Source organism: Bos taurus, chromosome 11, assembly GCF_002263795.3.
Source record: "Bos taurus isolate L1 Dominette 01449 registration number 42190680 breed Hereford chromosome 11, ARS-UCD2.0, whole genome shotgun sequence".
NCBI lineage: Eukaryota > Metazoa > Chordata > Mammalia > Artiodactyla > Bovidae > Bos > Bos taurus.
The window spans coordinates 10,110,547-10,134,308 of record NC_037338.1 but is presented as its reverse complement, the minus strand read 5'-3'; the positions used below and the strand labels follow the sequence as shown (position 1 = coordinate 10,134,308).

Sequence of the window (23,762 nt, the reverse complement as noted above, 5' to 3'; positions counted from 1 at the left end):
CCTTGGAAATGCCATTTCACACACAAATGCCTTGAGAACAATCTGAATACTGTGGCTTGAGTGGGCCTGGGACTACCCAGAGCTTATATTCAGGGAGAAGAGAATAGGGAACCCTGGGATAGATATAATTAATCAAAATCCTCGAGATATGTGCTGGTGTGGAGGCAGGCCAAAGACTCTGGAAGAAGGCCTGATTCTGACTGAGGAAAGGTTTTCTGGAGGAGGTGAATTTATGCTTTCAAGAACAGCTGGGGGCAGGGGGTGGGGGATACAAATCAGGCATGAGTCCTGAAGAATCGGAGATTCAGGAATCCTGGATATGGTACGAGGAGGGAATTGTGCCCAGGCAGTGTCCACCCTGGGCCCTGTTCCCTGCCCAGCTTGTACCTAGGGCTCTGCCTTGCGTCTGCAATCCCTCCACATAGGCCTTTCTTTTGGCCTACAAGCTTCATCCATGGGGAGCAAAGCCCTGGCCTGCTGTGTCCTGGGAGAGAGCTCAGGTTTTTTGCCCCCGGAGTCTCTGGCTCCTCTGGCCAGTTAAGGGTTTTTCACTAACCCCTTTCCCAAGTCCTCTGCCACCCAGTCTCCATCTAGGGAAGCTCAGGCACCTTCAGCCCTCACAAGCTATGCTCAGCGACCCCCTTGAACTCATACTGTCAGACTTTGGCCAGCGCCAGATTTAGGCTTTAACATCAGGTTCTGGCAACATCTATGCTGCCTGCACCATTTAGCTTGTCCCAGATTCCACAGCAGCCCATTAGCTTCTTACAGGAAACACACCTTGCTTTGGCCTCCAGTTCCCTCCTTTGTTACTGTTTGGCTCAAACTGACAAGGAATGATTGCTAAAGTACTCAATAGAGTTCTCACCCTGCTGCTTCCCTCTTGTTCCTAAAAGGTGGCCTTTCTGGGAACCAGTTCCCTTCTCTCAACCACCCTCTCCACACCCTGGCTTCACCTAGCCCAGGCACCTGAATCTCACATGGACAGCAGGTTTCCAACTGTGACGATCCCCAATGTGTTCTTGCATCCCATTTTTTTTTAAAGGCTCCTCCCATGGTGCAGTTCTTTGTATTTTCTTTAAAATATCACTCTTCTTCAATCCTGCAGTGGCCACTATCAGACCCTAGCCCCATTCTCACCACTACTGAATTAGGACACCTGATGCACTCAGGTCTGCTTTACACGTGGTAGCGTTCAAGGACAGCGAGAGCACCCCTTCCCTTCACCAGAAGAGGAAGCTATGAGTGACCTGGTTCACTCAGCTCACTTTCTGAGTTTTACATACGTAAGGTTCTCCACGGCTGTCCTTTGGTAATTCACTGAGGGGACACCAACACAGAAAGGTCCTCCTTTTCGATGAAACTCAAGAAGACTTCTCAACAGGGAAGCAGGACACAGGATAAAGCAGGGGTGTGTGGCAGAACAAAACAGGGCAAGGAGAGCTGCTTTTTTCAAGTTTTTATTTCAAAAAATAAAGCCGAAGTTAATTTCACATAAATATCTGGGGAGGGGAGGGGACAAGGAAGGGTGGGGGCTTGGCCCCTACCTCCTCTTCTCTTTCACGCTGTATTGTAAAAGCAAAGGGGATGGCTAAGGAAAAAACAATGGGAAGTAGTAGTCAGTGGAAATGTTCTTACCCAGAAGGCCCCCTCAGCCCACCTCTGCCCTGGGGACTGCCTTGGCACTGCCTTACTTTGCCGAACCAGTGGGACAGCCATATCTGCTTCATGGTCATGTGATCAGGGAGAACTTCATTGTCAAAAAGGAGCTGCACCTGGGAAGGAGACGGGCAAAGTTTCAGAAACTATTCTCTTGCCCAGGTCAAGAACTACCAAGTCTACCGTTGACTCTGTTCCTCCTTTCTTACCCCTTTCCGTCCCCTCAAAAAAAAATCTACATGGGAATACTCACATGCTGGGGATTTAGCATCAAGCGATGACACAGGACCCTCCGGAGATGACGAACTTCAGCTCTAACAGAACACCGGACATATTTGTTCTGGGGGTTGGTGGGGGGCGGAAGGGACAGGAAGAAGACAAGATGTGTGAGGGAAGGGTCATGGAGTGGTGAGTCTCCTTAGAGAGGCCCTCCCCTCAGCCCCTCTTACCTGCAGGATGCTTTTATTCTTGTCTTTGCCAGAACTGGGAGGAAACACACACAGGTTAGGGAGCCCTGGCTTTTCCCCTGCCCCCCACCCAGAGCTAGGATATACTCTCTTGAATGGAAGACACTCCCTTACTGCTCGCCTTCTCCCTGGGCCCCTCCCTGGCTCTGGGTCATTGTCATTGTCACTTCATATAGCCCATGACCTATCCTTCACCTCAGCCGCTCCAGGCATAGGCTCAGCTGCTCATCATAGCGATAGTAGTGGGCTTTTGAGTGGTCGAAGCTGCTGAAGGGGAGGCCAAGGTTGCTCAGGGCTGGCTCTGAGAAAGACAGAGTAACAAGGAAAGTGGCAGGTGTTCCACACTCCATTTTCCCCAGGGGGCAAATCTGGGCAGGAGGAATGCTCTGGGGGCTTTACCTTACCCTCCTGCTACCAAGCAACATACCTTCCCCACTGGGCTGGGTGACCCGGTCCAAGCCTCGGGACTGGTAGAATTCTCGGATGCGTTTCTCTTCACCTAGAAGAGGGTAGTATGGGAAGTAAAATATAAGCCCTCTCTCATTCTTTGTTCCTTGAGCTGTCAACCTCTTTACCAAAGCCCTTGCCACCTCAAGCTGCCACACAGCAAGAGTGCTCTAGAGGCCCCTCAAAGTCAAGGTGGTTACTCACTGTCTTGCAAGCCTGGCACTAGTTTGTACACGATGTCCTGCATGACCCGGTCCAGTTTGAGGTTGAGCAGTGGTTGTGTTTCATGGATCTTGATGTTACACATGGGGCAGTACTTGCTGGTTTGGAGGTACTTCACAATACAACTCTTGCAGACTGCAAGAAGAGAAAGGCAGACTCTCAAGCCCTCTGAAAACTTGGGTTTATAGGCTGGCTGCGTTTCCTGGGTGGTTAGGGCAAGCAGCCTAGAGGCTGACAGCCAGCTTAGTGGGATATAGGGCTTGGAAGAAACAGCCAGGGTTCTGGGCACTCACACGTATGAAGACACTCTGTTATGGTGGTGGCATCTACGAAGTAGCCAGCGCACAGGCAGCAGACGATGTGCTCGTTCAAGTCTTTGATCTTTACTCGTACTTCCTCCTGCGGACACACCTTCCGTCAACGATCATTTCCCCAACCCCAACCCGTGTGCCTTCACGATCTGGAAGTCGCCACTCATCAGAGCCCACCGCCAACTCTGCACCCAGCGCCGTCAGCTGATTAGCTCCCAGGGGGTTGACACACCCCCTCCGCCCAGCAGAGGGCTCCGTGCACAGCAGGGGTTCTCTCCAGCCTGACTCACCCGACCTTCCTTTCCCAGGGGAGCCTACAAAACGTCAGCGGCGCAATGCGCAGGCGTCTTAGCCTGGAGTTTGGCAACCCAACCGCAATCGCGCAGGCGCACTGGGCACCCTGTCTCTGCGCAGGCGCACTGGGCGCCCTGCCAGCCACCGCCCGTCCTCTAGCCGGCCCCAGTTCGCACTGCTAGCCGATCGCAGTGGTAACCCTGCCGCCCCTTCACCTCGTTCCGTAGTGGGTCCATCTTGTACACTGACTGGAGCTGGTTCCGAAGCCTCATCGCGATCGCAATCTGGCCCCCCTGAGGAGACGCCATCTTAAAGGCTGATCTCGGCCTGCTACTTCCGGTGCCGCCTGCGGGGCGGGACTTGTCGCCCCGCAACGAAGGCTTAGGTCTTTTCGGATTCGCTGACCCTCTGTAAGGCCCCGCCCATGTCCTTTCTCCCCGTGTGCTCACCTGAGCCCCACTAGCCCCTCCCCCTCTTCAATCTGTTATTAGGGAGTCCAGGGGGTTCGTGGGAAGGGGTCCTATCTCCTCGACCTTCTGTAGTAATCGTCATAGTAGACCCTACATGATCTCGGGACTGACTTTTGGAGCCTGCAAAAGACTGCCGCCTTCTACCCCAAAGGCCCGGCGGTCTCCGCCCGCCACCACTCAGGGTTGTCGATCTCCTGGGGCGACGTCCCTGATAAAAGAAACCTCTCCGGGTCCCCTGCTTGTGTCCTACTACGCGCCCGCATTACGGAGCTTCATCCCGATGGCAGGCCTTGTGCCCCCTCCACAGCGGAGGTTTCTTGGAGCTCTGCGGAATCTCGTAGAGGGTGGCGGGGAAGGAGGGACCCCAGGGACTTGGTAGTGATCGTGCCCACCCCCATCACTCCCTTCTGCCGCCGAGGTTGGGGGGGCAGGCCCTGGTTAATGATGATGATTCAATCATCGGCGCCTGCGGAGGCCTGGGACAGACTAATGCAGAGCAGATGCCCAAGGAGGAGGGGAGGACGGCTAGGACACTACCACACATGGACACGCTGAGGCAGCGAGCTCCTGCCTGGCATAGATCCAGTCCCATACTTGGGGAGGATGCAGGGGCACTAGACCTGGTACACCGACGTCCCTAGGTACTTTCTAAAAAGTGGGATTCAAAATCCAACGAAAACAAGGATAAGATTACTGTGGAGTATTAACATCAAGTACAGTTGGACAATCAAGAAGCGAGAGATACCAGCGGAGACGGGGAAAAACTTTCTGGAGGAAGTGGGTCTTTGTGTGGGCACAATTAGAGATTGGGAGTAGGGGAAAGAAGTGTGGTGGAAATAGAAAAGAAAAGCACAGTGGAGAGAGGCCTGAAAGAGGATAAGGTGTAGATTTGAGAGCGATGATAGAGAAGAATGAGAAGCAGCAGAACCTTATGGAGTTGGGACTTTAGTGTGAGGGCAATAGGGAAAAAAAAAAAAAAAAAACTTTTCTGAAGAAAGGGGGTTATCCTATGAAAGAAACATATTCATTTATCTTCAGAGTGAATTAGAGGCAAGGAGTTATGAGATAAGTGATTTTTAAAAATAACTACTCGCTATAGCCACTGCTTCAGAGAAGGCAATGGCACCCCACTCCAGTACTCTTGTCTGGAAAATCCCATGGACGGAGGAGCCTGGTAGGCTCCAGTCCATGGGGTCGCTAAGAGTCGGACATTTACTGAGTGACTTCACTTTCACGCACTGGAGAAGGAAATGGCAACACGCTCCAGTATTCTTGCCTGGAGAATCCCAGGGACGGAGGAGCCTAGTGGGCTGCCGTCTGTGGGGTCGCACAGAGTTGGACACGACTGAAGCGACTTAGCAGCAGTAGCAGCAGCAGCAGCATAGCCACTGCTTACTTCCCTGTTCCAAGATGCCATTATCTCTTCTCTGGGTGACTGCAGTGGCTTCTTGCCTGCTTTCTTGCTTCTACTTTTACCCTCTTTAGCCTAGTCTAAACATAGCAGCTCACAGTGATTCTGGTAAAACATGAATCAAAATCCAAAAGGATACATAGAAAGTTTTCTTAGAAGAGTTGACAGATGCTTATTATCTGGATTGTGTTGATGGTTTCATGGGTGTACACATTTATCAGTGTATGAAATTGCACATTTTATGTACAGCTTACTGTATGTCACTTTTGCCTTAAAGTTGTTTAAAATGTAAAAATCAGGTGTCTTTCTGTTTAAAACAATCCAGTCATTTTCCAATTAGAATAAAAGCCTTCAAGACTGCTTGGTCTCTCACAGTCACTCAGTCTCTCCAAACACACAGGACCTCCCACTGTTTTTTCCGCAGGTACACCAGTATACCTACTGGTGTCCCCTACTTGAAATGCTCAGATATCCAAATGGCCCTTTTCTTCCTTCAGGTCTTTACTCCATGAGGCCTTCTGTGATCAATCTAGATAAATCATCATCTCCTACTCTTATACTCCGCCCCCTTCTTTGCTTTATTTTTCTTCTTAGCATTTCTGAGTATATGGTATACATTTTCTTTTTCAACTGCCTCCCCCACTGGAATGTAAGCTATTCAGTGGTAGGACTTTTGTTGTTGTGTTTACAACTATATTTCCAGTGCCAGGCACACAGTAGCTAGTACGTAGTACCAAGCACATAGTACCTTCAATCAAAATTTTGTGGATGAACACATGAATATGGGTGGTGGTGATGATGGCCTATATTAGGCTTTTTTTTAAAGAATATATTTTTACTGTGCTGAGTCTTCATTGCTGCACAGGCTTTTCTTTAGTTGTGGTGAGTGGGGGGCCACGCTCTAGTTGCAGTGTGTGGTGGCTTCTCTTGTTGCAGAAGATGGGCTCTAAGGCATGCACAGGCTCAGTAGTTGTGGCTCCTGGACCCTACAAGCACAGGCTCAGTACTAGTGGCACGCAGGCTTAGCTAGAGCATGGCTCCGGAGCATGTGGGATCTTCCTGAACCAGAAATTGAACCTGTGTCTCCTGCACTGGCAGACAGATTCTTTACCACTGAGCCACCAGGGAAGCCTGGCCTATATTAGGGTTTTATCTGTGGAAATGGAAAGGAAGGGCTGTGTATGAAACATTTCAAAGAATAATAGGAGGAAGTGAATAAGGAGCTTCGGGGGAAGCATTTCCTCCAGCTTGTTGGACTAAGGTGGCTACAGCAAAAGCAGGTAGAGCTGGCCAGAAGACTAGAATAGTGGGATGGAGCACAGCAAGGGTCGCAACCAGGGACTGAGGTCACAGAGTTTTCTGGGTAGATATATTAGATGGAACTATTGGAAAGGATGAAAACTGAGCGGATATAGATATGGGTTAAGCTGAAGTCTGAGCTCTGAATGCTCACAGTCTTCAGTGGAAGAAGAAAAGTCAGTGGAGGAAAAAGATAAGCAGCAACTGTGAATGTCCAAAGATGTAGAATAATACAATATTATGGAAGCCAAAAGAAGGGATACCTCAAGAAAGAGTTGATGGTCAACAAAGTAAAACATGTCAGAGAAGTCTTGGATAATAGACACTGGATACTGGATATCTCTGAGATAGGGTCCATGTAGTGAAGCTAACTTACAGTGGATTAAAAGAATAAATACTGAGGAAATGGAGACAATGGATATGGGCAGTAAAGGAGAAAAAGAAACATAATTTCTCTTGAAGAGTTGGGCAAAAACTTTGTCCAGACAGTAGAGACCTAGACAGTTGGCAGTAGGAGGGACTAAGTTGATGAGGAAACTGATGATATAGGAGTGGGAACCACCTCAACCATGGAATACTGCACCAAGAGCAGGATGGAAGAGAAGATGCAGGAAAACAGGCTAGGAGTGTGGCCTCTCCCTGTGAAGCTGCAGGTTTGAAGAGTTGGGCAGCTACATGCATGTGAGATATGGTGACATGGATCCAAGGAAGTCCCTGTGAGAGGTGGGGGTGCTGACTCCAGAGCCTCTCTTCAACACAAACCAATAGGAACCATGCTTTTCATAGAGTCAGGGAATCAGCAAGGTGGAGGCAAACTGAGAAACTCCTAGAACTTTGGCTGACAAAACTGGATGCCTTTTGTCCTTGAAGCAGAGCACTGAAATCTTTTTTTAAATTCCCAGAATATGTGCGTGTGTGTGTATGTATGTGTATATATATATATATATATATATATATATACACACACACTACCAGGTTTGTGCCCATTCTCCTCTAAGGATCAGTTGGGCAATCTCTGGGTGGCACAGCCATCTGTGCTGACCTCGAGGCAGGATGTAGAATAAGGAGGTATAAAGGTCTGCACGATGCTACGTTTTTCACTTGCATTGATTTATTCAAGAAGGATTTTATTCAGCTTGATTGGAGACACACTAGTGCCCACTCTCTCCTCCTAGGGACCCACCTCTGGAGTGGCAAAAGAAAGTGAAAGATGCTCAGTCATGTCCAACTCTTTGCATGGAATTCTCCAAGCCAAAATACTGGAGTGGGTAACCTTTCTCTTCCCCAGGGGATCTTTCCAAGCCAGGGATCTAACCTAGGTCTCCTGCATTGCAAACAGACTCTTTACCAGCTGAGCCACAAGAGAAGCCCCCAAGGGAGTGGGAAAAGGGACTGACAAATTCCTAACCTGCCAGCCAGTCCTCTTCAGAGTTATTTAATTTACTGTCTCCCCAGGCTCTTTGTTCTCATCCAGGGGAATCCAGCCCATGCCATCTCTGAAGGGTTTGCCTGAACAGCAGAGGTTTCATGCTGTCTAGTAGTCCAAGCCCTTACCTGCTGAGAAAAGATGCTTGGAGTTCTGTGAAGGCTTAGGGAAGGTGATATTATTTGTCTTCTGCACCAAGACAAAAACAGTTACCAAAGGGCAGTACCTCCCCACCCTCAACCTTTTCAGAAGATTGTTGGCAGGGTGGGGGAGAGCTGGATAAATGCGTGATGAAGGTAGACAAGTCTGGGGAGGGTGTTGCGTGTTATTAATGCCCACTGCCTCCCTGCCCCATTGTTCCCTGCCTCAGCCTTCACCTTGAGGCTTCTGCGAACACTGAGGTTTTGTGTGGGGAGAAAGCCCTTCTTCCTCTTCCTTATCTTCCTGCCCAGATGCCCAAATATCACTCCTGGTTCCCTTGAGAGAAAAGACCTCTTACTCTGCCCTAGGCTCCAGGCTGCCAGCCCATCTGCTAGGGAGAAAGGAGGGGCAGAGTTTTCCCCAGAAGATCCTGGAGAATCAACTGGAAGATCCGTGCTCCCAGGGAGACCCAGCTATTAGACTTAGAAGGCACTTCAGCTCACAAGGGTCACTGGCAGTCAGGATCAGAGCACCTGAGTGGGCTGCGGTGGAGGGGCTAAGGACTGCCACAGCAGGGCAGGGTCCTTTGGCCACCATGTGTCTGAGACAAGCCAAGCTGCTCATCGGGTGCCCACCCTCCGAGGGATGGTAAGAACATCCGCCTCCAGGCGCCCAGTCTCACCGGCTCAGAGGCGCCAGGATTCCCCCCCCAACCCCCGGGGCCGGGGCGGGCCGGGGAAGGTAATGTAATTCCGACCCAGCTAACCCGATTATGGCGGCCTGCACCGGGCCGGGTGGCGGCAGGGGCGGGTCTAAGGCTCAGGGGCCCGGCAGGCCCGGGGTCCCATCCCGGGGAAGGATGCAGAGTTCACACGCTCCCAGCTCCTGGGTCCGCGGCCAGAGGTCACAAGGTCGCTGAGCGGCTTCGGGCTTTCCCCACCGCCCTTCTCTGACACGCTCCAGGCACAATTTCCTGGGCTTGGGTGGGGTGAAGCAGCTCTGTGAAATGAGGCGGTTGGGATCCTCCGAGGACTTCAGTAAGGTTCCAAGTGTCGCCTGTGGCGATTTCGTTGGAGGCTGGGCAGGAGTGTGTGAGAATAGACTTCCTGGGCGAAGAGCCGGGGCGCAGAGTCCGCGTTGCTGGTTCCCTGTCGGGGGCAGAACGCCAGCCCCAAGTCCTCACCGACCTAAATTGGCTCGGGTACAACCACGGGTCCGCTTTACACCGATTTACGGAAATCGAAATTCTAAGAAACACTGGACGCCCATTACTGGCGCTCCGGAGAGAAGCTGGGGCCCCTACGGGAGAGGCCGGGAGTAGCACCAGGATCACTGGCCCAGTGATTCCCCGCCCTAGCTCACCGGACACCCCGCCACACCTCCAACTGTCCTCTTCCCCAGCCTCCAACTCGCCGGCGCCGTTCCCCAGCCGCTTCCCATCGCAGCCAGAAAGCCACAACGAAATTTGGTCTTCGAGAGCATTTAGGCGGGGGCCACAACGAATCCGGGAGTCGTCAGGCTGGACCCATCGGGAGGCGAAGAGTGGGGGCTGTGGGAGGCGGCACCTGCAAGGAAGTTGGTGAGGAGAGGAAACCCAGAGGCGGAGGCCAGTGAGGATGGAGTCGCCTTGCGCATCTCGGCTGACTCAGCGCGCAGCGGCCGGAGCTCTGGCCCCTCCCGTGCAAGTTCATAACACACTCGCCACCTTCCCCCCTCCAACACCCTCACCACTCCCGCCGGCCAGTCTTGCCCGCGCTTGGAGCAAACAGGCGTCTCTTCCCCTTTAACGGCCCGGCCCCGCCCCTGCCCTACCCCCAGCCCCCACTGCCCACCCAAGACTGATCTGTCAGTCACTGCCCCAGCCCAAGTCGGCCAACGCTCTCCACCCCGGACTCGGGCAGAGGCCCTGGCAGTCCAGCGTCCATCCGCGCTTCAGAGTCAAGAAGGGCGCTCCTGGGGCCCCAGTCGGTCGCGCTCCCCCGGGATGCGAGTCCCTGCGCCGACACCCGGCAGAGGCCGGCACGGGCTGGGTTACTCTCAGTACATAGGGATGAAGATGTCCTGGGCGTCCCGGCGCCTCTCTGCGGCCAGCCCGGCAGGTCCCTGAAGCCACCGCCCTAAACGCTCTGCTGCTGGGCTCCCACAGCTGTTTGGGGGGTCCTCCCTAACCGCCAAACCTCCTGAGGTCCTCTTTGACCCGGACCCATGGAGCCGGGGGTGCTGGCCTCGCACAACCTCCCGCACCACGAGCCAATCAGTTTCGGCATCGATCAGATCCTGAGCTGCCCGGAACCCCCCGGGAGCGGCCTAGGCCCGGGTCGCACGGGCCAAGGCCATGGAGAGAGTGCGGCGTTCTCGGGTGGATTTCACGGAGCCTCAAGCTACGGCCCCGCGGCCTCGCTGGCCCCGGTACCAGGCAGCTCTGGTGTTGGCCCGGGCGGCGTGATCCGCGTCCCGGCGCATCGTCCTTTGCCAGTGCAGCCGCCCGCGGGAGGCGCACCTGCAGTTCCTGGACCCTCGGGCTTGGGCGGCGCCGGGGGCCTAGCGGGACTCACCTTCCCTTGGATGGACAGCGGCCGCCGCTATGCCAAGGACCGGCTCACGGGTGAGGTTGCCCGATCCCTCCAGTGTCATGCCCCACACTGACCCTGTTTTCTCATCTTTGATCCTTCTGCTCCAACTCAAGGTCCCTTTCATACCCTTCGCCCCTAATCCCAGGGGATCCTCCCTCAACTTGTATCTCTTGGTCCCGCTGCTGAGAGGCGCTGGGGAGGTAGCTGCCGTCGATGCCCGCGGTCTCTGCAGTTCACTGTCCGCACGGCGGGGAGGGCAGGGTGAAGTTTCAGGGGAGGTTTCTCCCTCACCCAAGAGGGAGGGCCATTTCCGAGGCCCCCTTTTTGTGTGTGTAGAAGACTCTACTGGTGCGGAGTCGAGGTTGGGGCACTGTAGGGACCCGGCGCGGGAGCTCTGCGGCCCCAGCAGCCTCGCTCTCTTCTGTGACACCTCGGGCCACCCCGTAAACCTAGCCTTGCTCTTTCTTCCTCTCTGTAGCGGCGCTCTCGCCCTTCTCCGGGACGCGCCGTATAGGTCACCCCTACCAAAATCGGACCCCCCCAAAGCGGAAGAAGCCGCGCACATCCTTCTCCCGCTCCCAGGTGCTGGAGCTGGAGCGGCGCTTCCTGCGCCAGAAGTACCTGGCCTCTGCCGAGAGGGCGGCGCTGGCCAAGGCCCTGCGCATGACCGACGCGCAGGTCAAGACGTGGTTCCAGAACCGGCGCACCAAGTGGCGGTGAGGCGCGGGGCGGGTGAAAGACCGGGCTGGGCCAAGTGGCGGTGAGGCGCGGGGCGGGCTGGGGCTGGCCTCGCTGACCCCGCGTCTCCGCCCGCCCAGGCGCCAGACGGCCGAGGAGCGCGAGGCGGAGCGGCACCGCGCGGGCCGACTGCTTCTGCACCTGCAGCAGGACGCGCTGCCTCGGCCGCTGCGGCCGCCGCTGCCCCCGGACCCGCTCTGCCTGCACAACTCGTCGCTCTTCGCGCTGCAGAATCTGCAGCCCTGGGCCGAGGACAACAAGGTGGCTTCCGTGTCCGGGCTTGCTTCAGTGGTGTGAGCGACGCCTGCCCGACCGAGCGAGCGAGCGCTCTTTTCCGGACCGAGGCGCCTCGTGGAGCCCCGGAGCTGGGGCCTAGGAGCGCATGGCCGCCCACGCCGTGGTTCTGTAGCAGTGGAGCGTGTGAGGAGGAGCTGGCTTTGAGGCTATCGCCGAGGGCTCCTCGGCCACCGCCGGTTCGCAGGCCAACGTTGCGCAACTGCCCCGCGCGCTTAAATGCGATCTTTCCCGCCATTTCCCACACACTCTTGTCGCACGGTGGCTGGAACCCAGGGGCTGAGGGGGCGGGACCTGCAGTTTGATAGCCAGTGAGGTGCGCGGAGGAGAGCAGGCTGGCCTATGGCTGCCCTCTTGAGGGACTCCGGATTCTTCCGCGGGTGGGGTGGAACCAGGGTTCCGTCGGGCCCAAGCTGTTCACAGGGCCCGCTGGGATTCGGCAGCTGCAGCCTGCCGGGTCTGTACCAAATGTGTGAAGGAAAGAAGGAAGGAAGGAAGACGCCAATGACAGGGGAGTAATGGAGGAGGTGCTAGAGGGCGAGTCTGACTGTGACGGGAACCAGAGGGTTATCCATGCTGGGCATGTCATTCTTCAACTGTAAAATAATCGCTAAGGACTTTGAGCCCCATATCGTCTTGTGTTTAACCTGCTGACTACGTCCTCCCACTTGCGTGCGCCTCCCAAGTGAGTGGTGGGCGAGACACACTTGATGAAAGAGAAAATCTAAGAACACTAATCAGGCTCTGGTGTCCCTCAGGGACAGAGAGGGAAGCAATGGACAAAGTTAATGGGCCCAGGGGAGTTACAGTGAGCAGAATCTGGCAAATAATAGGAAGTGATAGGCTTAAAAATAATCAAAGATAATTCCTAGGTTGGAAATGTAAAGGAGCAAGAAATCAATGGTGTTGTGGATGATGAAAGGGAAATTGGGAAGACAAGACCAAGATTAACTCTGCAGGCAAAACTAAATGCTAAACCTCGAGAGAAGGATCCCCTAGAGTAGGAAATGGCAACCACTCCAGTATTCTTGCCTGGATAATTCCACGGACAGAGGCATCTGGTAGGCTACAGTTTATGGGGTCACAGAGAGTCAGACAAGATTGAGCGACTGAGCAAGCACACGGAGAGAATACATTCTGGAAAAATGCCTTTCGGGGGAGGTCAGTTGACATCCACATAGAGGAGGAAATACATGGAATGATGAAAGCAGACAGCATCACCAAGGGAGGGAACTCTGAGTAGAAAAGCAGAGTTCTAAGGATTAAATGTTTCTATCAATTTCTGTAAACACATTTATAATGTGTAAGATGATTGAGGATATCAAAGTTAATAGTCTAAGGAAAGAAAAGAGAAAGAAGTACCCAGCTGGTAAAAGCATGATGTTCCTGAAGTTGTTAGAACTTATGGGTGGGCCAGGGGCTGCTGGGAAGCTTGGTGCTAGAAAGTTAAGGATTTGGGTACAGCTCCAATAGCCTTGAGGTTTAAGAAGGAGCAAGATTTAAGTTGTATGAGAACAAAAGGGTCAATTGTTCCTTATTCTTATAGCACCCCCATTCTTCCTCCCCTGCAGGCAAGAGCAGTTGATAGAGTGAGGTAAGCTTTAGGCAGGGTCAGAGGCCAACTGTAGTCAAACTACCTGTTTCCATGTTAGTGACAGCGAGGTCAGTCAGAGCACAAAGGCTCGACCAGAGGTGGGAGCCAGGCAGGAGGATATCACTGTTGAAATTCACCTTGATTCTTTTATATTGTGTTATCTTTAACTCATAGATATTGTAAATGCTACTGCAGAACCAAACTCAAATTTGGTATCATATAAACAGAACTTTTATAGACCAAAAGGGAGCACAAGGATGGGTTTGGCATAAGTTGGGGGTATAGAGGGCATGTCAGTTCCTCTTCAATAAATAGAAGAAAGCTAAGGAATCAGTCCTACCCTGTATGGCCTGGGGCTTAACCAATTTGCTCCACTCCCAGCTCCATTTCTTGGGACTCAGGTTCCAGTATTTACATTTGACCCTTGGGCTTCTAAATCTGGATGGCGTGTTAGCCTGAGGGAAGATCTCATGTGATGAGATGAATTCAACTTCACCCCATAGGCAGGTCACTGCAGGGCACAGGCATTCTCAAGTTCTTGGGTGGAGGAAGATTCACTCCTGATTGAAGAATCTGTCCTTTCTTCCCTCAGCTGGTTCAGGAAGTCTCTGCTTTCACTAGGGGGTAAGTTACTCAGAAAGTATGGAGGAGCCAATTCCACCAGCCTGATAGAGACATTCATAATTAGATGATTTCCATATCCTCTTTCATAATGCATATTGTTGAACTTCTTACTACCCCTTCCACAAACCCTGTCTCCTCAAATCATGTTACTACAAACCACAAAGACCCTCTCACTCCCCTCCATTCCCACCCCTGCCACCCTACCCCCCACCCCCACTTAGCTTCTCTAAGTCTCCAGCTGCAATTTTGGCCCCAGGAAGAGGAATGGACAGTGCAGGAGGGGTGTCAGGGAACTCACATCTGTGGCTGAATTTCAGAAACAATGGAAAGACAGTTGTCTTTGGAAATGGAGAAACTGTGGTAAAGCACCCACAGTGGGGGTCTGGCAGGAGCCCTGCGGCTTCTGTAGCAGCAGTTTGGGGAGAGCTGGGCCACATGCTTATGGGTTAGAAGCAGGTAATTTCCAGTTCCATCTGTGTCTCGGGCCACCTCATTGAAAGACAAAGATATTGAAGGAATAAGTGAGAGTGAAGTGTCAGTCAGTAGAAGAAAGAAAGGGGGGTTGAGAAAGAATTATTAGCAAGGGTAGTGAGAGTATTAAAAGTAAGGCATACCTCTAGGTGTTATAGTCCTACCATATTACCATAATGTATGGCATTTCCATAGCCCCTTGTACCCCAAAACATGAAAGGAAAAGTTTCTCCTGGTTCTAAAGAGTTCTTTGAATGGCCACCTGGGTCCCAATTTCAGAGGTGGCATACATTAACCTTTGCTCCCTCTACTTTCTGTTCCTTTTATGATCCTTGCCCCAACTCTTTCCCCTAACCTTAAGGAAGTATCCTGACACCAGTGCTTTCTGAAGGTCTCTGCGATTCCGCTCAGATCCAAAGGCTGGTTGAGACAAGGGAAGTTCAATCCGTTGCATGAGTTCTAGGAGTTCTCCCCGAAGTTTACGGGCTTGGCACAATGCTGCCCAGTTTAGACCCCGAGCCTGGCACCAAGCCTTGTCTGCTCCACCTGGGAACAGAAAGGGACCAGTTATAGCTAAAGTCCTTGAGACTTTAAGACTAAAAGAACCCAACTGTCAGTCAAAGGGCTTCCTTTTCCTGGGACTAGAGATCTGTCAGCTGGCTGCATACTACTTCCTCTCTTTGGAAAATCTGGGTTCTGTAAGAGGATGCAGAGTGGAGCACTCACTCTGTATAAAGGCTTCATACACTTGGATCAGAGAGCTGTGATCACCATCCACGTGTTCTAGCGCTCGACGCAGGGCAGCTTCTTCTGCACAGACTGGAGGACGAGTAAACCCGGGGGCAGCTGGAGGCAGAAGACAGGAAGTTCATTTGGGGGCATGAGAACAGATAGCAGTACATTGAAAAAGGCAGCAACGTCACTCTGGGAACTTTACTCAAAAGACTTGTAGATACTATGCACTTTATTGGACACTGAAGATAAATAAATGAAAAACAGTTTCTGCCCACAAGGAGCTTAGAGTCTAGTGGGAGAGACCAACACGTAAGATAGGTGTGTGGGCCAATATTTGAAGTTTGAGAATTAGTTGAGTGGAGAAGGGCAGAGGGAGTATTCTAGGCGTGGGAATAGCATGTTTGGAGAACTTCGAGCACCTACGATTATGGATAAGGGAACAGTATGTGTGGCAGGGTGGCTGGAGATAAAGCTGGAGGGAGGTATGGGCAAGGCTGTGCAAATGAGTTTACATTCTGTTTGGAAGGTAGAGAGTAACTGATGAAGAAGAGTTTTTAAGAGAATCCACGTGTTTGGAAGAAGTTCACATGACTAGTTAGGAGGCTACTCAAGGAATCCAGCTGAGCAGCGATGAGAAGCTACATTGGCATTAACTCTGAGTATGGAGTGAAGGTGAAGCTGAAGTCGCTCAGTCGTGTACGACTCTTTGCGACCCCATGGACTGTAGCCCACCAGGCTCCTCCATCCATGGGATTTTCCAGGCAAGAGTACTGGAGTGGGTAGCCATTTCCTTCTCCGGGAGATCTTCCTGACCCAGGGATCAAAGCTGGGTCTCCTGAGTTGCAGGCAGATGCTTTACCCTCTAAGCCACCAGGGAAGTCCTTAAGTATGGAGAAGAACAGGTGAAGAACAGGTAAAATTTTTTTTAAATTAAGAGATAAAAATTAAAAAAACAAACCTGGAGAAAGGTTAGTCTAGAATGATAGTAGAGCCACTGAGGTGATGGTATGATTTTTGGTGATGGTGGTGAGGGAGCAGATTTAAAAAGGGCTCAGCTCAGCAACAACAGAGGTGCTCGAGTTCAGTTCTGGGTTGAAGTTTTGTGGACCATTCTGACAGGAATGGCCATCAGGAGTTAGATATATAAATCCAAGATTCAGAAGAATGATATTGTAGCATTTCAGACCATGAATGTGAATGAACTTGCTCAGAGAGTTCAGGGAATGAGAAGACAAAAGGGGCAAGGGTGGAACCCTGAGGTTCAACTTACTTTGAACAAGCAGAGGAGGAAGAGCTCAAGTAAGAGATTAAGGGAGTGGCAAGAGAGGTAGGGTGAAAACCACAAGAAGCAGATCACAGGCTTAGGGAGGGGGCAATGTTAAAGTCGGAGTGGTTGCCATTCTCAAGTGTCAAAAGAAAGTCATGAACAGGGCTCAGAAGTGCTCACTGGATTAGGTCTCTAGGAGGCCTCTGGTGAGCAGAAGTGCCACCCTTCTGCTGGGGTGGGCCTGAACTGGAATGCAGTGGGTGAGGAATACCTAGATTGAGCAGGATGGAGATTATTCTGAATAATGAAGGGATTACAGGGTTGAACAAGACAGGTACAGTTTTAGTAAAAACAGGTAGGAGAGACTTGTTGGGGGACAAGAAGCAACAGAGACAGGAGAGGGGAAAGTGATGAAGCCTAACTCTTTAGGCACAGTGAGGGCTGGGAACTAGAGCAAAGGGGAAGGGGCCAGCTTAAGGAGCACCAGAACGCCAGAGGGAAGGCTGAAGCGGTCCTAAGGGCCAGAGAGGCAAGTGATTCATACCAGTGAGCATGGCGGCCAGGGTGAGCATCTCATCCACACAGTCAAACTCGCACGAGGCCAGCAGGGCTTTGGCCAGCTCAGGGGCCAGGGGAAATTCTGACAGGATAACTCCCAGGTCTGACAGGTCCCCATCATCATCCAGGGCGGCCAGGTAGTCTAAGTCTTCCAGGGCCTGCATCAGTGCTTCTGGAGCTGGAGAGGGAACAAGGCTTACAGACAGGGGATCTCAGAACCTGGAGAGCAGCAGGACGTGGGCAGGAAGGGTGCTCACCGGGCCGGTCCAGGAAGTGACACTTCCCTGGCTCTGCAATCTGTCTCCTCTTTAGTAGTAACATCAGGGAGCTCAAATTCTCTGCCCACACTCTGGGCTGGGGCAGGTAGGGAGCCTCTAGTTCTAGGAAGGACTTAGGATACAGGCAGAGGCAGGATCCTGAGGGGAGAAAGATCTGGGAGAGAAGACCACTGTAGATTTCTCGGGGCCGGTGGTTGGTGACTTTTTTCGTGTTTGATCCTGTTGAGGGTGAAAGCTCTTACCTGGTGGGATCCCTGCTGCCCGCAGCCGTCTTGCCTCTGCCTGACACTTGCTGACTGGTCTCAACACTTGAGATTCTGCTCGGATCTGAGGACTGTAAACCTGTCACCACCCCCAACCAAGGCCAAGACAGATGAGAGTGGGCTATTTCTATCTTTAGCCCCTGTGTCCCCCTCACTTCTCTTTCACTCACACTTCGAAGCTCCAGTCCTGAGTCAATGACATGTCGGATGGAAGGGAGGGAAAAGGAGAAGTCGGCCAGCCAGTGAGTGACCACAACTTTCCGGGCACCTGATTCTGTGTCCTCGTACACAGCCTGAACAGCTTGTCCACAGCCTGGGTGAAGGGGCAGCACCCGTGGTGGGGGCCCTTGGTTTTCTAAGGACCTTACCTTCCTGGACAAGGACTCACAGCACAGGGAAATTTCCTGAAGAGAGAGGTGGGGTGTTAGGGTAATTCTTACCTTTGTGGGTCAGAGACCCCTTTGAAAAATTGATGAAAGCTATGGTTCTTCACTCTGACAAAGTGCACATACTCTATATATAAAGTTGGGGTGTTTTAATTTCAGCAACTCACTGAACTGCAAATCTCTACATTGTATGGAATCAAAAAGTTTTTATACCAAAACCCTGGAATTTTTCCTTAAGACCTCAACAGAGAATAAGTACTAGAGCTCCAATGTTCCTAATCAGCATTGCTCCCATTCTCCCCTGGGACAGGAAGGGGCAGACATTCGCCACGAGTACCTCCTTTCGCATCCCATTTTTTTACCTCCTCACTGGGCAGGTACACTAGCACATCTCCTGGAGCCTCCTCCTGACACCATTCAAGCACAGCTTGGCAGGCAGCGTCTACTCGGTCAGCAGGGAGAGAGTCCCTGTAGACTGGAGTGGGGCAGCTGCCAGTCTTTCTGGGGACACACACAGTAGGAGGACCGCCCCAGAAATCTTGGAGCTTAGGTTCAAGGCTTGGGTCAGTAACTACAACCACTCTGAGGTCCCCTGGAAGGCTTCCCAGCCTGGCATCTCGCAGGAGTCCCTGGAGCAAATCTGAGGCCACTGACCGCTCCTGAGCCTCATCCAGGATCAGCACACCCCGGGCTCCAGTGCCCCTGGTTGAGGCCACTTCCTGCAGAAGCAGCCTGTCCCAGCAGAACCTGTTGGCATTGGCAGTGGGCAGAGGAGTCAGTGTGGAAACCAACCAGCCCCAGAAGTCCAGAGGAGCTTCCCCCCAGGGGGCCTAGGCTCTGACAGTAAAGATCAGGAAAAGATCCTGTGACTGAGTTTCTGTGACCTATTGATGACACTGTTCATAAGCTGTACTCCAGTTAGGAAAGTGAGACTTTCATGAGGAGGGTGAGGTTGAATGTCTGAGGTTGCTGGCTAGGGTTAAATGGCTACATTCAGAAGTTGCATCATGCATGATTTACACGGTGAGCTATTCTGAGGGAGGGTACGGTGAGATGTCAGAGGCTGGGTTTGTTTCTACGGAGTGAGGGGAAGGAGATTGGAGTTGGGCCTGCAAGGGGCCACACCTTAGCAGAGTGTCAGGCCCAGTGCAGTCTTCTTGGGGGATGCTGTATCCAACCTCATGACCCAGGGTCAGGTCCATTTCATCAGCAACTCGCAGAGCCAAGCTCAGGGCTGCTAGAGGGTAAGGCTGAGTCACAGTTACCCAGCCCTTCTGGAAACCTCTGGCCAGCACAAACTCCGCACACCACTGTGGGATCTGGGGTAAGCGTAGGGAAGGACAACCCGTCAGCGGGACACAGAACCCATCAAAAGTGCCGGAGGAACTGTGGTCAGTTTCATCTCTCCTTATTTGAGGAGTCCTCTGGTGCTTCACTGCCTGTCTCCTTCTGACCACCTCCCCTATTATTTCACACAGCAACCCCCACCCCACTCCCCACCTTGTCCCAGGAGGAGCCAGTTCCCCAGCCCCCACCACTCCACCTGGGTGCTCTTGCCACAACCAGGCTCTCCAGACACCAGTACCACTCCACTGGGGCTACTCTCCAAGTGCTCCAAGAAGATAAAGCGAGCAGCCCAGACAGGCAAGGATCGGCGCTGCTCAAGTAGTTTGTAGTAGCGGGAAGAGAAGGGGAGCCCGTCAAAGGGGTTCACAGCCAGTTCAGACTCCTCAGGGTTTGGGCCAGACTCTTCTTCCAACCCGAGAAGCTGAGAGGCCATGGTGACTGTCTAGCAGGACCTACAGAAGGCAGGGCAGTCATCAAGGCCTCGTATTTGGTGACCGACACCATCTTCCCACCTCAGCCCTGATCCCTAACCTGTACCCTCAGGTGATAATGCACTGGGGTTCATCCTTCCCAGTACTTCTCGTCTGCCAGGAAACAGGGAAGAGTTGAGTCTCCAAGTAAGGGACTATCAAAAGTGGACTTTGGGACTTCCCTGGCAGTCCAGTAGTTAAGAACCCAGCTTCCAATGCAGGGGATGTGGGTTCAATGCTTAGCTGGGGACGTAAGATCCTGCATATGGCAGGGCAACAAAGCCCGTGCACCACAGCTAAGATCTGACATAGCCAAAAAGAAAGAAAGAAAGAAAGACCTGGTGACCTGTGGGAAGGTCCCCTGGGGAAGAGAGTGAGGAACAGGAGGAGTGGGGTCAGGAATTGGGGAGCAGGGCCACAGGGATCCTGGATTCAAACCTTTGCCTGCCGCTCTGAGACGCGATGGAATGGCAGCCAGTTCCAGACCCACTCAGCAAGTCACCACAAACCCTGACCTACTGTGAGGTACAAAGGTCAATTCCGGATCCACCCTGGGGCACAATCCTAGAGACTGTTTTGGGGTGGGGCCATGTGCTCCACCTTATTTAATCTAGTTAGGAACCTATGGAAAATAGGCTCCAGCCACCACACTGAGCATGTGTGAATTCTACAGACTTTGTGTACTGTGCTCATTAGTGAAAGGTATCCTGGGACTTGCAGTTCTACAGCTGTTTCCTCATCCACCTGGGCTGAATTCTGAGGCTGGGTCCAGTTGCTGCTGGGCATTCAGCTTAGTTATACTTCCTTAATATCACTCATCTCTTGACATGAGGTGAGTACAGACAGTTCCATTCTGACCAACCTTCCACAAACCCACAAGGAGGCCCTCATTCCTGATCCCACAACCAAGGGAAAAGGAACCTGCTACAAGGTTTTTGAGACCCAAAGAGGCAACAGAGACCTTGAGTGAAAACCCTGAATTTAATGTGACACTGGGGGGAGCCCATTCCTCCCTTTAGCACCCACCCATCCGGCCTGTTGAGTCGGGTGAGGGCTGCCCCCAGTCTCCGTCCTGCGGCTCTGGGTGCCATCCTGTACTCAATCAGCCTCCTGGGCCTGCCTCTCTGTGAATCGCCTGTGGGACACAAGAAAACATTGTATGGGCTTTGCTGTATTATTCCCTTTCTCCAACCTGCCCTTTCCTACTGGTTGTCCTCTAAGCGTCTCACCTTCTCGCGTATTCATACAGCGCCTGCTTTCGCTCCTGTAGACTCTCCTGCCGGGCCCAGGAGGACTTGGCAAATGTTAGGGCTGTGGGCTGAGGGGTTGCCGGGCCAGAGCTGGGGAACTGAGGTGATCACAATGTCAGAGGGCTTGCGAAGTCATCATCATTAAACACGCATCGAATGCCTACTTTGCAAGAGAGGTACTGTGCTAGGGTCTCAGGATCAAAAACAGACGTCAGGACAGGGAATATGCAGACTGCCCCATCCCACCTCAAGTCCTGGACCTGCTCATTTTCTGGGTCTCACCTTGGGAGTGGAGGCTGTGGCAAGGGATTGGGTCCCCTCAGTGATGTCTTCAGGCATGAAAGCTACGGCTCCCTCAAGCAGATTAGTGATGGTCAAGTCTACACAGCCAGTCCTGGCTGCGGAGAAGGGAGGAATGGACAGCACAGTCTATTTCTCTGCTCACCTTCTCCCTTCGCCACCCACTTTCCCTCCCTATGCCTGTCTTCTTGGGTAAAGCTACTCTTTCTCATACCTAGGTCTCTCTGGATGACGCCCAGTGGAACATGGGGTAAAACCTCCTTCACTCTCTGAGCCAGAGTTGCCAGATGCACATCAGGAGAAGGGCCAGGGGAGTGAGGGAAAGAAGACTGGGCTGCAAAAAAGAAATCCAAAATATGGTGAGTGGAAAACTCAAGGAGAGAGGCTGATTAGTACAGGCATAGGGAGGAAGTCAGAACAGGCTGCAAAAGAGTTGAAAAGCTTTATGTCCAGAGACCACACACCTGACTGAGGGCGCAATCTGGGGTGTCTCTGTCGCTTCATGTGCTCTGCTTTGTCTGCTGGAGTGAGTCGTGTCCCTGTCTGGCCCAATTCTTTGGCCACCAACTAGGGAAAATTGGAGGATTGGAAGTTTCTCAAGTGTTCCTCTCCTTCCCCCTAAAGAAAGAACCCACTTCCACCCTGCCCATGTCCCCTACCACCTGTTGTACACGGAGGGCAAACTCTTCACTCCCCTCCCCCAGCTGTCGATGAACAGGACGGAGCCACCTGCAAAAAATAATCCAGGTCCACGTTGGGGTCACCCACTCTCCACTCTGATGCGTCTTTTCTTGGAACAGTGGTGGTGACAGTAGGGAGGTAATAAATACTTTATATTGCCTCTGTGGTAGGACCTTGACATTAAAAGATCTGCAAAAGGACAGGGCAGAGACAGCTACTTCCTTGACCTTGAGATGAGTTTCTCCCAGCCACCAAAAAGTGAGGACAGTTAATACCTTACTTGATACACCGTGAAAGGGACGAAAAGTGACCACAGCAGTTCTGAGACCCAGGATGCATCTGACACCGTCTGAGGGGAGGGCATGAGTGAGGTCTAAACCAGGGCCAGGAGTAGGAAACTTCCCCTCCAAACCCAGAGATTCCCTGTGGGACACACTCACCACGGAGACAAGAGGTCTCTGGACTCGCAGGGTAAGAGGCTGTACCACATCCTGGATAGAAAATGGCCAGGAACTAGAAGAGTGAAGAAAGTAAGATGGGATTCTAGCCAATCTAGTCAGCAGCTCATACCTGACTTAAAACAGACACTGTCACACTGTACAAATAGAAACGTGGGAAATTAACGGATTCAAGGGAAAGAACTAAAAGTGGGCAAAAAGTAAATAAACTAGGAAAGTAGGGGGCAGGGCTGAAGAAGGCTGTGAAAACCCAAGGGCCCCCAAGCCTGATCACCTACAGTTGGAGACAGATACCTGTGCTCACCCACCTGAAGCGCAGGAGCCCCTCCCGGCCATTGGTGGCCTCTTCCTCGGGGAATAGCAGCAGAGGGGTAGGGGGAAGCCTTGTTGAAGCACAGAATCTCTTGAGTGACTCCACCAACTCGCCCTGACCATCCATCTCCATAAAGCCCCGAGACCAGCACACAAAGCTTGGGGGACTATTGAGTAGAGGCTGGGAATCGGAAGGAGAGAAAGCAAAAAGAAAAGAATGCTGTGAAGTGAGAAAAATTGACATATGGGTAGAAAAGCGAGGTCGGGGTAAGGGTCAGTATCTTGTGGTCCCCAAGGGAAAGCCGAACACGGAGAGGGGCGCCTTGAGCTGGGCCCCAGGGAGCCACTCCGTGGCACTCTCGGCTTCCTCCCTAACTCACGGTGCTACAGCTGGTGAGCAAGTTGACTATGTTGTGGTCGAAAGGTGTCACGTGGTTGGAAATGAGGACCCTGACACGGTGATCCCGGAGTCCAGAGTCCTCCTGCCGGGCCACGAGCCCCAGCACTGCACACATGGTCCGCACCACGAACCTGCGAACGCAGGCAGTGGTGACTACCTGGCCTCGGGCCAGGCCCAGCCCCGACCCTCCCCGAGCGCCCGGGTCGGAACCTGCGAAAGACACTGTCTGGTAGCGCGCAGCTAACCAGGAAGACGTGGATCCCAAGAAACAGGCGCAGGACCAGGAGGCAGAACCCGACTGGAGCGTAGAGTAGTAGCGCGAGGAGCAGGAAGCCGTCACCCGGGAGCCTGGGGGCGAGAGGCGGGGTGATCGGGCGCCGAAGGCCAAGTGGACACGGAAGTCGGTCTCTTCCCACCGGGGTTCTTACCGGTGCGAATCAAAGAGCCGCTCCGGCCCCGGAGACGAGGGAGGTTCCATTGCCGCTGCTTTAGGGTTGTCTGGCCGATGCCGCCATCTTTGCGCCCCGCCGCAGGGGCTCTTGGGAAGGCGGAGTCTGCGGGCATCCGCCCAGGGTGCCGGGACCTGAAATTCTGAGGCGCCCCGGAAGGGCTAGCG

General features: G+C 52.8%; 4 protein-coding genes across 8 annotated transcripts; 1 reads left to right on the top strand and 3 right to left on the bottom strand.

Annotated features, from left to right (window-relative positions):
• Positions 1-1,444: 1,444 nt before the first annotated feature.
• On the bottom strand, positions 1,445-3,758 carry PCGF1 (polycomb group ring finger 1). Its single transcript, NM_001046447.2, is given in 9 exon segments — positions 1,445-1,591; positions 1,695-1,775; positions 1,913-1,999; positions 2,109-2,142; positions 2,322-2,427; positions 2,554-2,625; positions 2,778-2,930; positions 3,089-3,194; positions 3,616-3,758. Coding segments are annotated over 9 exon segments (780 nt in total). The 5' UTR covers positions 3,709-3,758; the 3' UTR covers positions 1,445-1,543.
• A 6,594-nt stretch (positions 3,759-10,352) lies between these two features.
• Positions 10,353-11,755, top strand: TLX2 (T cell leukemia homeobox 2). The gene is made up of 3 exons (NM_001192158.1): positions 10,353-10,752; positions 11,199-11,436; positions 11,539-11,755. The coding sequence occupies exons 1-3, from the start codon at positions 10,353-10,355 to the stop codon at positions 11,753-11,755; spliced, it is 855 nt and encodes a 284-aa protein (NP_001179087.1).
• Positions 11,756-13,554: 1,799 nt separating this feature from the next.
• DQX1 (DEAQ-box RNA dependent ATPase 1) lies at positions 13,555-20,245 on the bottom strand. 2 transcript variants are annotated; one of them, NM_001035322.2, is given in 12 exon segments: positions 13,555-14,011; positions 14,269-14,459; positions 14,797-14,987; positions 15,168-15,287; positions 16,988-17,179; positions 17,259-17,417; positions 17,522-17,621; positions 17,713-17,946; positions 18,291-18,675; positions 19,054-19,247; positions 19,472-19,727; positions 20,184-20,237. In NM_001035322.2, coding segments are annotated over 11 exon segments (2,160 nt in total). In that variant the 5' UTR covers positions 19,709-19,727; positions 20,184-20,237; the 3' UTR covers positions 13,555-13,854.
• A 462-nt stretch (positions 20,246-20,707) lies between these two features.
• AUP1 (AUP1 lipid droplet regulating VLDL assembly factor) lies at positions 20,708-23,741 on the bottom strand. 4 transcript variants are annotated; one of them, XM_059891144.1, is made up of 12 exons: positions 23,575-23,688; positions 23,357-23,494; positions 23,127-23,277; positions 22,743-22,927; positions 22,417-22,489; positions 22,252-22,325; positions 21,958-22,165; positions 21,760-21,862; positions 21,510-21,629; positions 21,278-21,393; positions 20,975-21,093; positions 20,708-20,880 (listed from the first exon to the last, which is right to left on the bottom strand). In XM_059891144.1, the coding sequence occupies exons 1-12, from the start codon at positions 23,622-23,624 to the stop codon at positions 20,844-20,846; spliced, it is 1,374 nt and encodes a 457-aa protein (XP_059747127.1). In that variant the 5' UTR covers positions 23,625-23,688; the 3' UTR covers positions 20,708-20,843.
• Positions 23,742-23,762: the final 21 nt, after the last annotated feature.

Excerpts from the sequence above, each read along its gene's own strand:
- AUP1 (XM_059891144.1), bottom strand. The coding sequence starts at position 23,624 with ATGGAACCTCCCTCGTCTCCGGGGCCGGAGCGGCTCTTTGATTCGCAC. Across the intron at positions 22,326-22,416 it reads AGAGACCTCTTGTCTCCGTG|ACGGTGTCAGATGCATCCTG; the intron begins GTGAGTGTGTCC and ends CCCTCCCCTCAG. Across the intron at positions 21,863-21,957 it reads TTGCCCTCCGTGTACAACAG|TTGGTGGCCAAAGAATTGGG; the intron begins GTGGTAGGGGAC and ends AATTTTCCCTAG.
- DQX1 (XM_059891251.1), bottom strand. The coding sequence starts at position 19,708 with ATGGCCTCTCAGCTTCTCGGGTTGGAAGAAGAGTCTGGCCCAAACCCT. Across the intron at positions 18,676-19,053 it reads GGGCCTGACACTCTGCTAAG|GTTCTGCTGGGACAGGCTGC; the intron begins GTGTGGCCCCTT and ends CAATGCCAACAG. Across the intron at positions 17,180-17,258 it reads TCACTTCCTGGACCGGCCCG|CTCCAGAAGCACTGATGCAG; the intron begins GTGAGCACCCTT and ends TTCCCTCTCCAG.
- TLX2 (NM_001192158.1), top strand. The coding sequence starts at position 10,353 with ATGGAGCCGGGGGTGCTGGCCTCGCACAACCTCCCGCACCACGAGCCA. Across the intron at positions 10,753-11,198 it reads TGCCAAGGACCGGCTCACGG|CGGCGCTCTCGCCCTTCTCC; the intron begins GTGAGGTTGCCC and ends TCCTCTCTGTAG. Across the intron at positions 11,437-11,538 it reads AACCGGCGCACCAAGTGGCG|GCGCCAGACGGCCGAGGAGC; the intron begins GTGAGGCGCGGG and ends CCGCCCGCCCAG.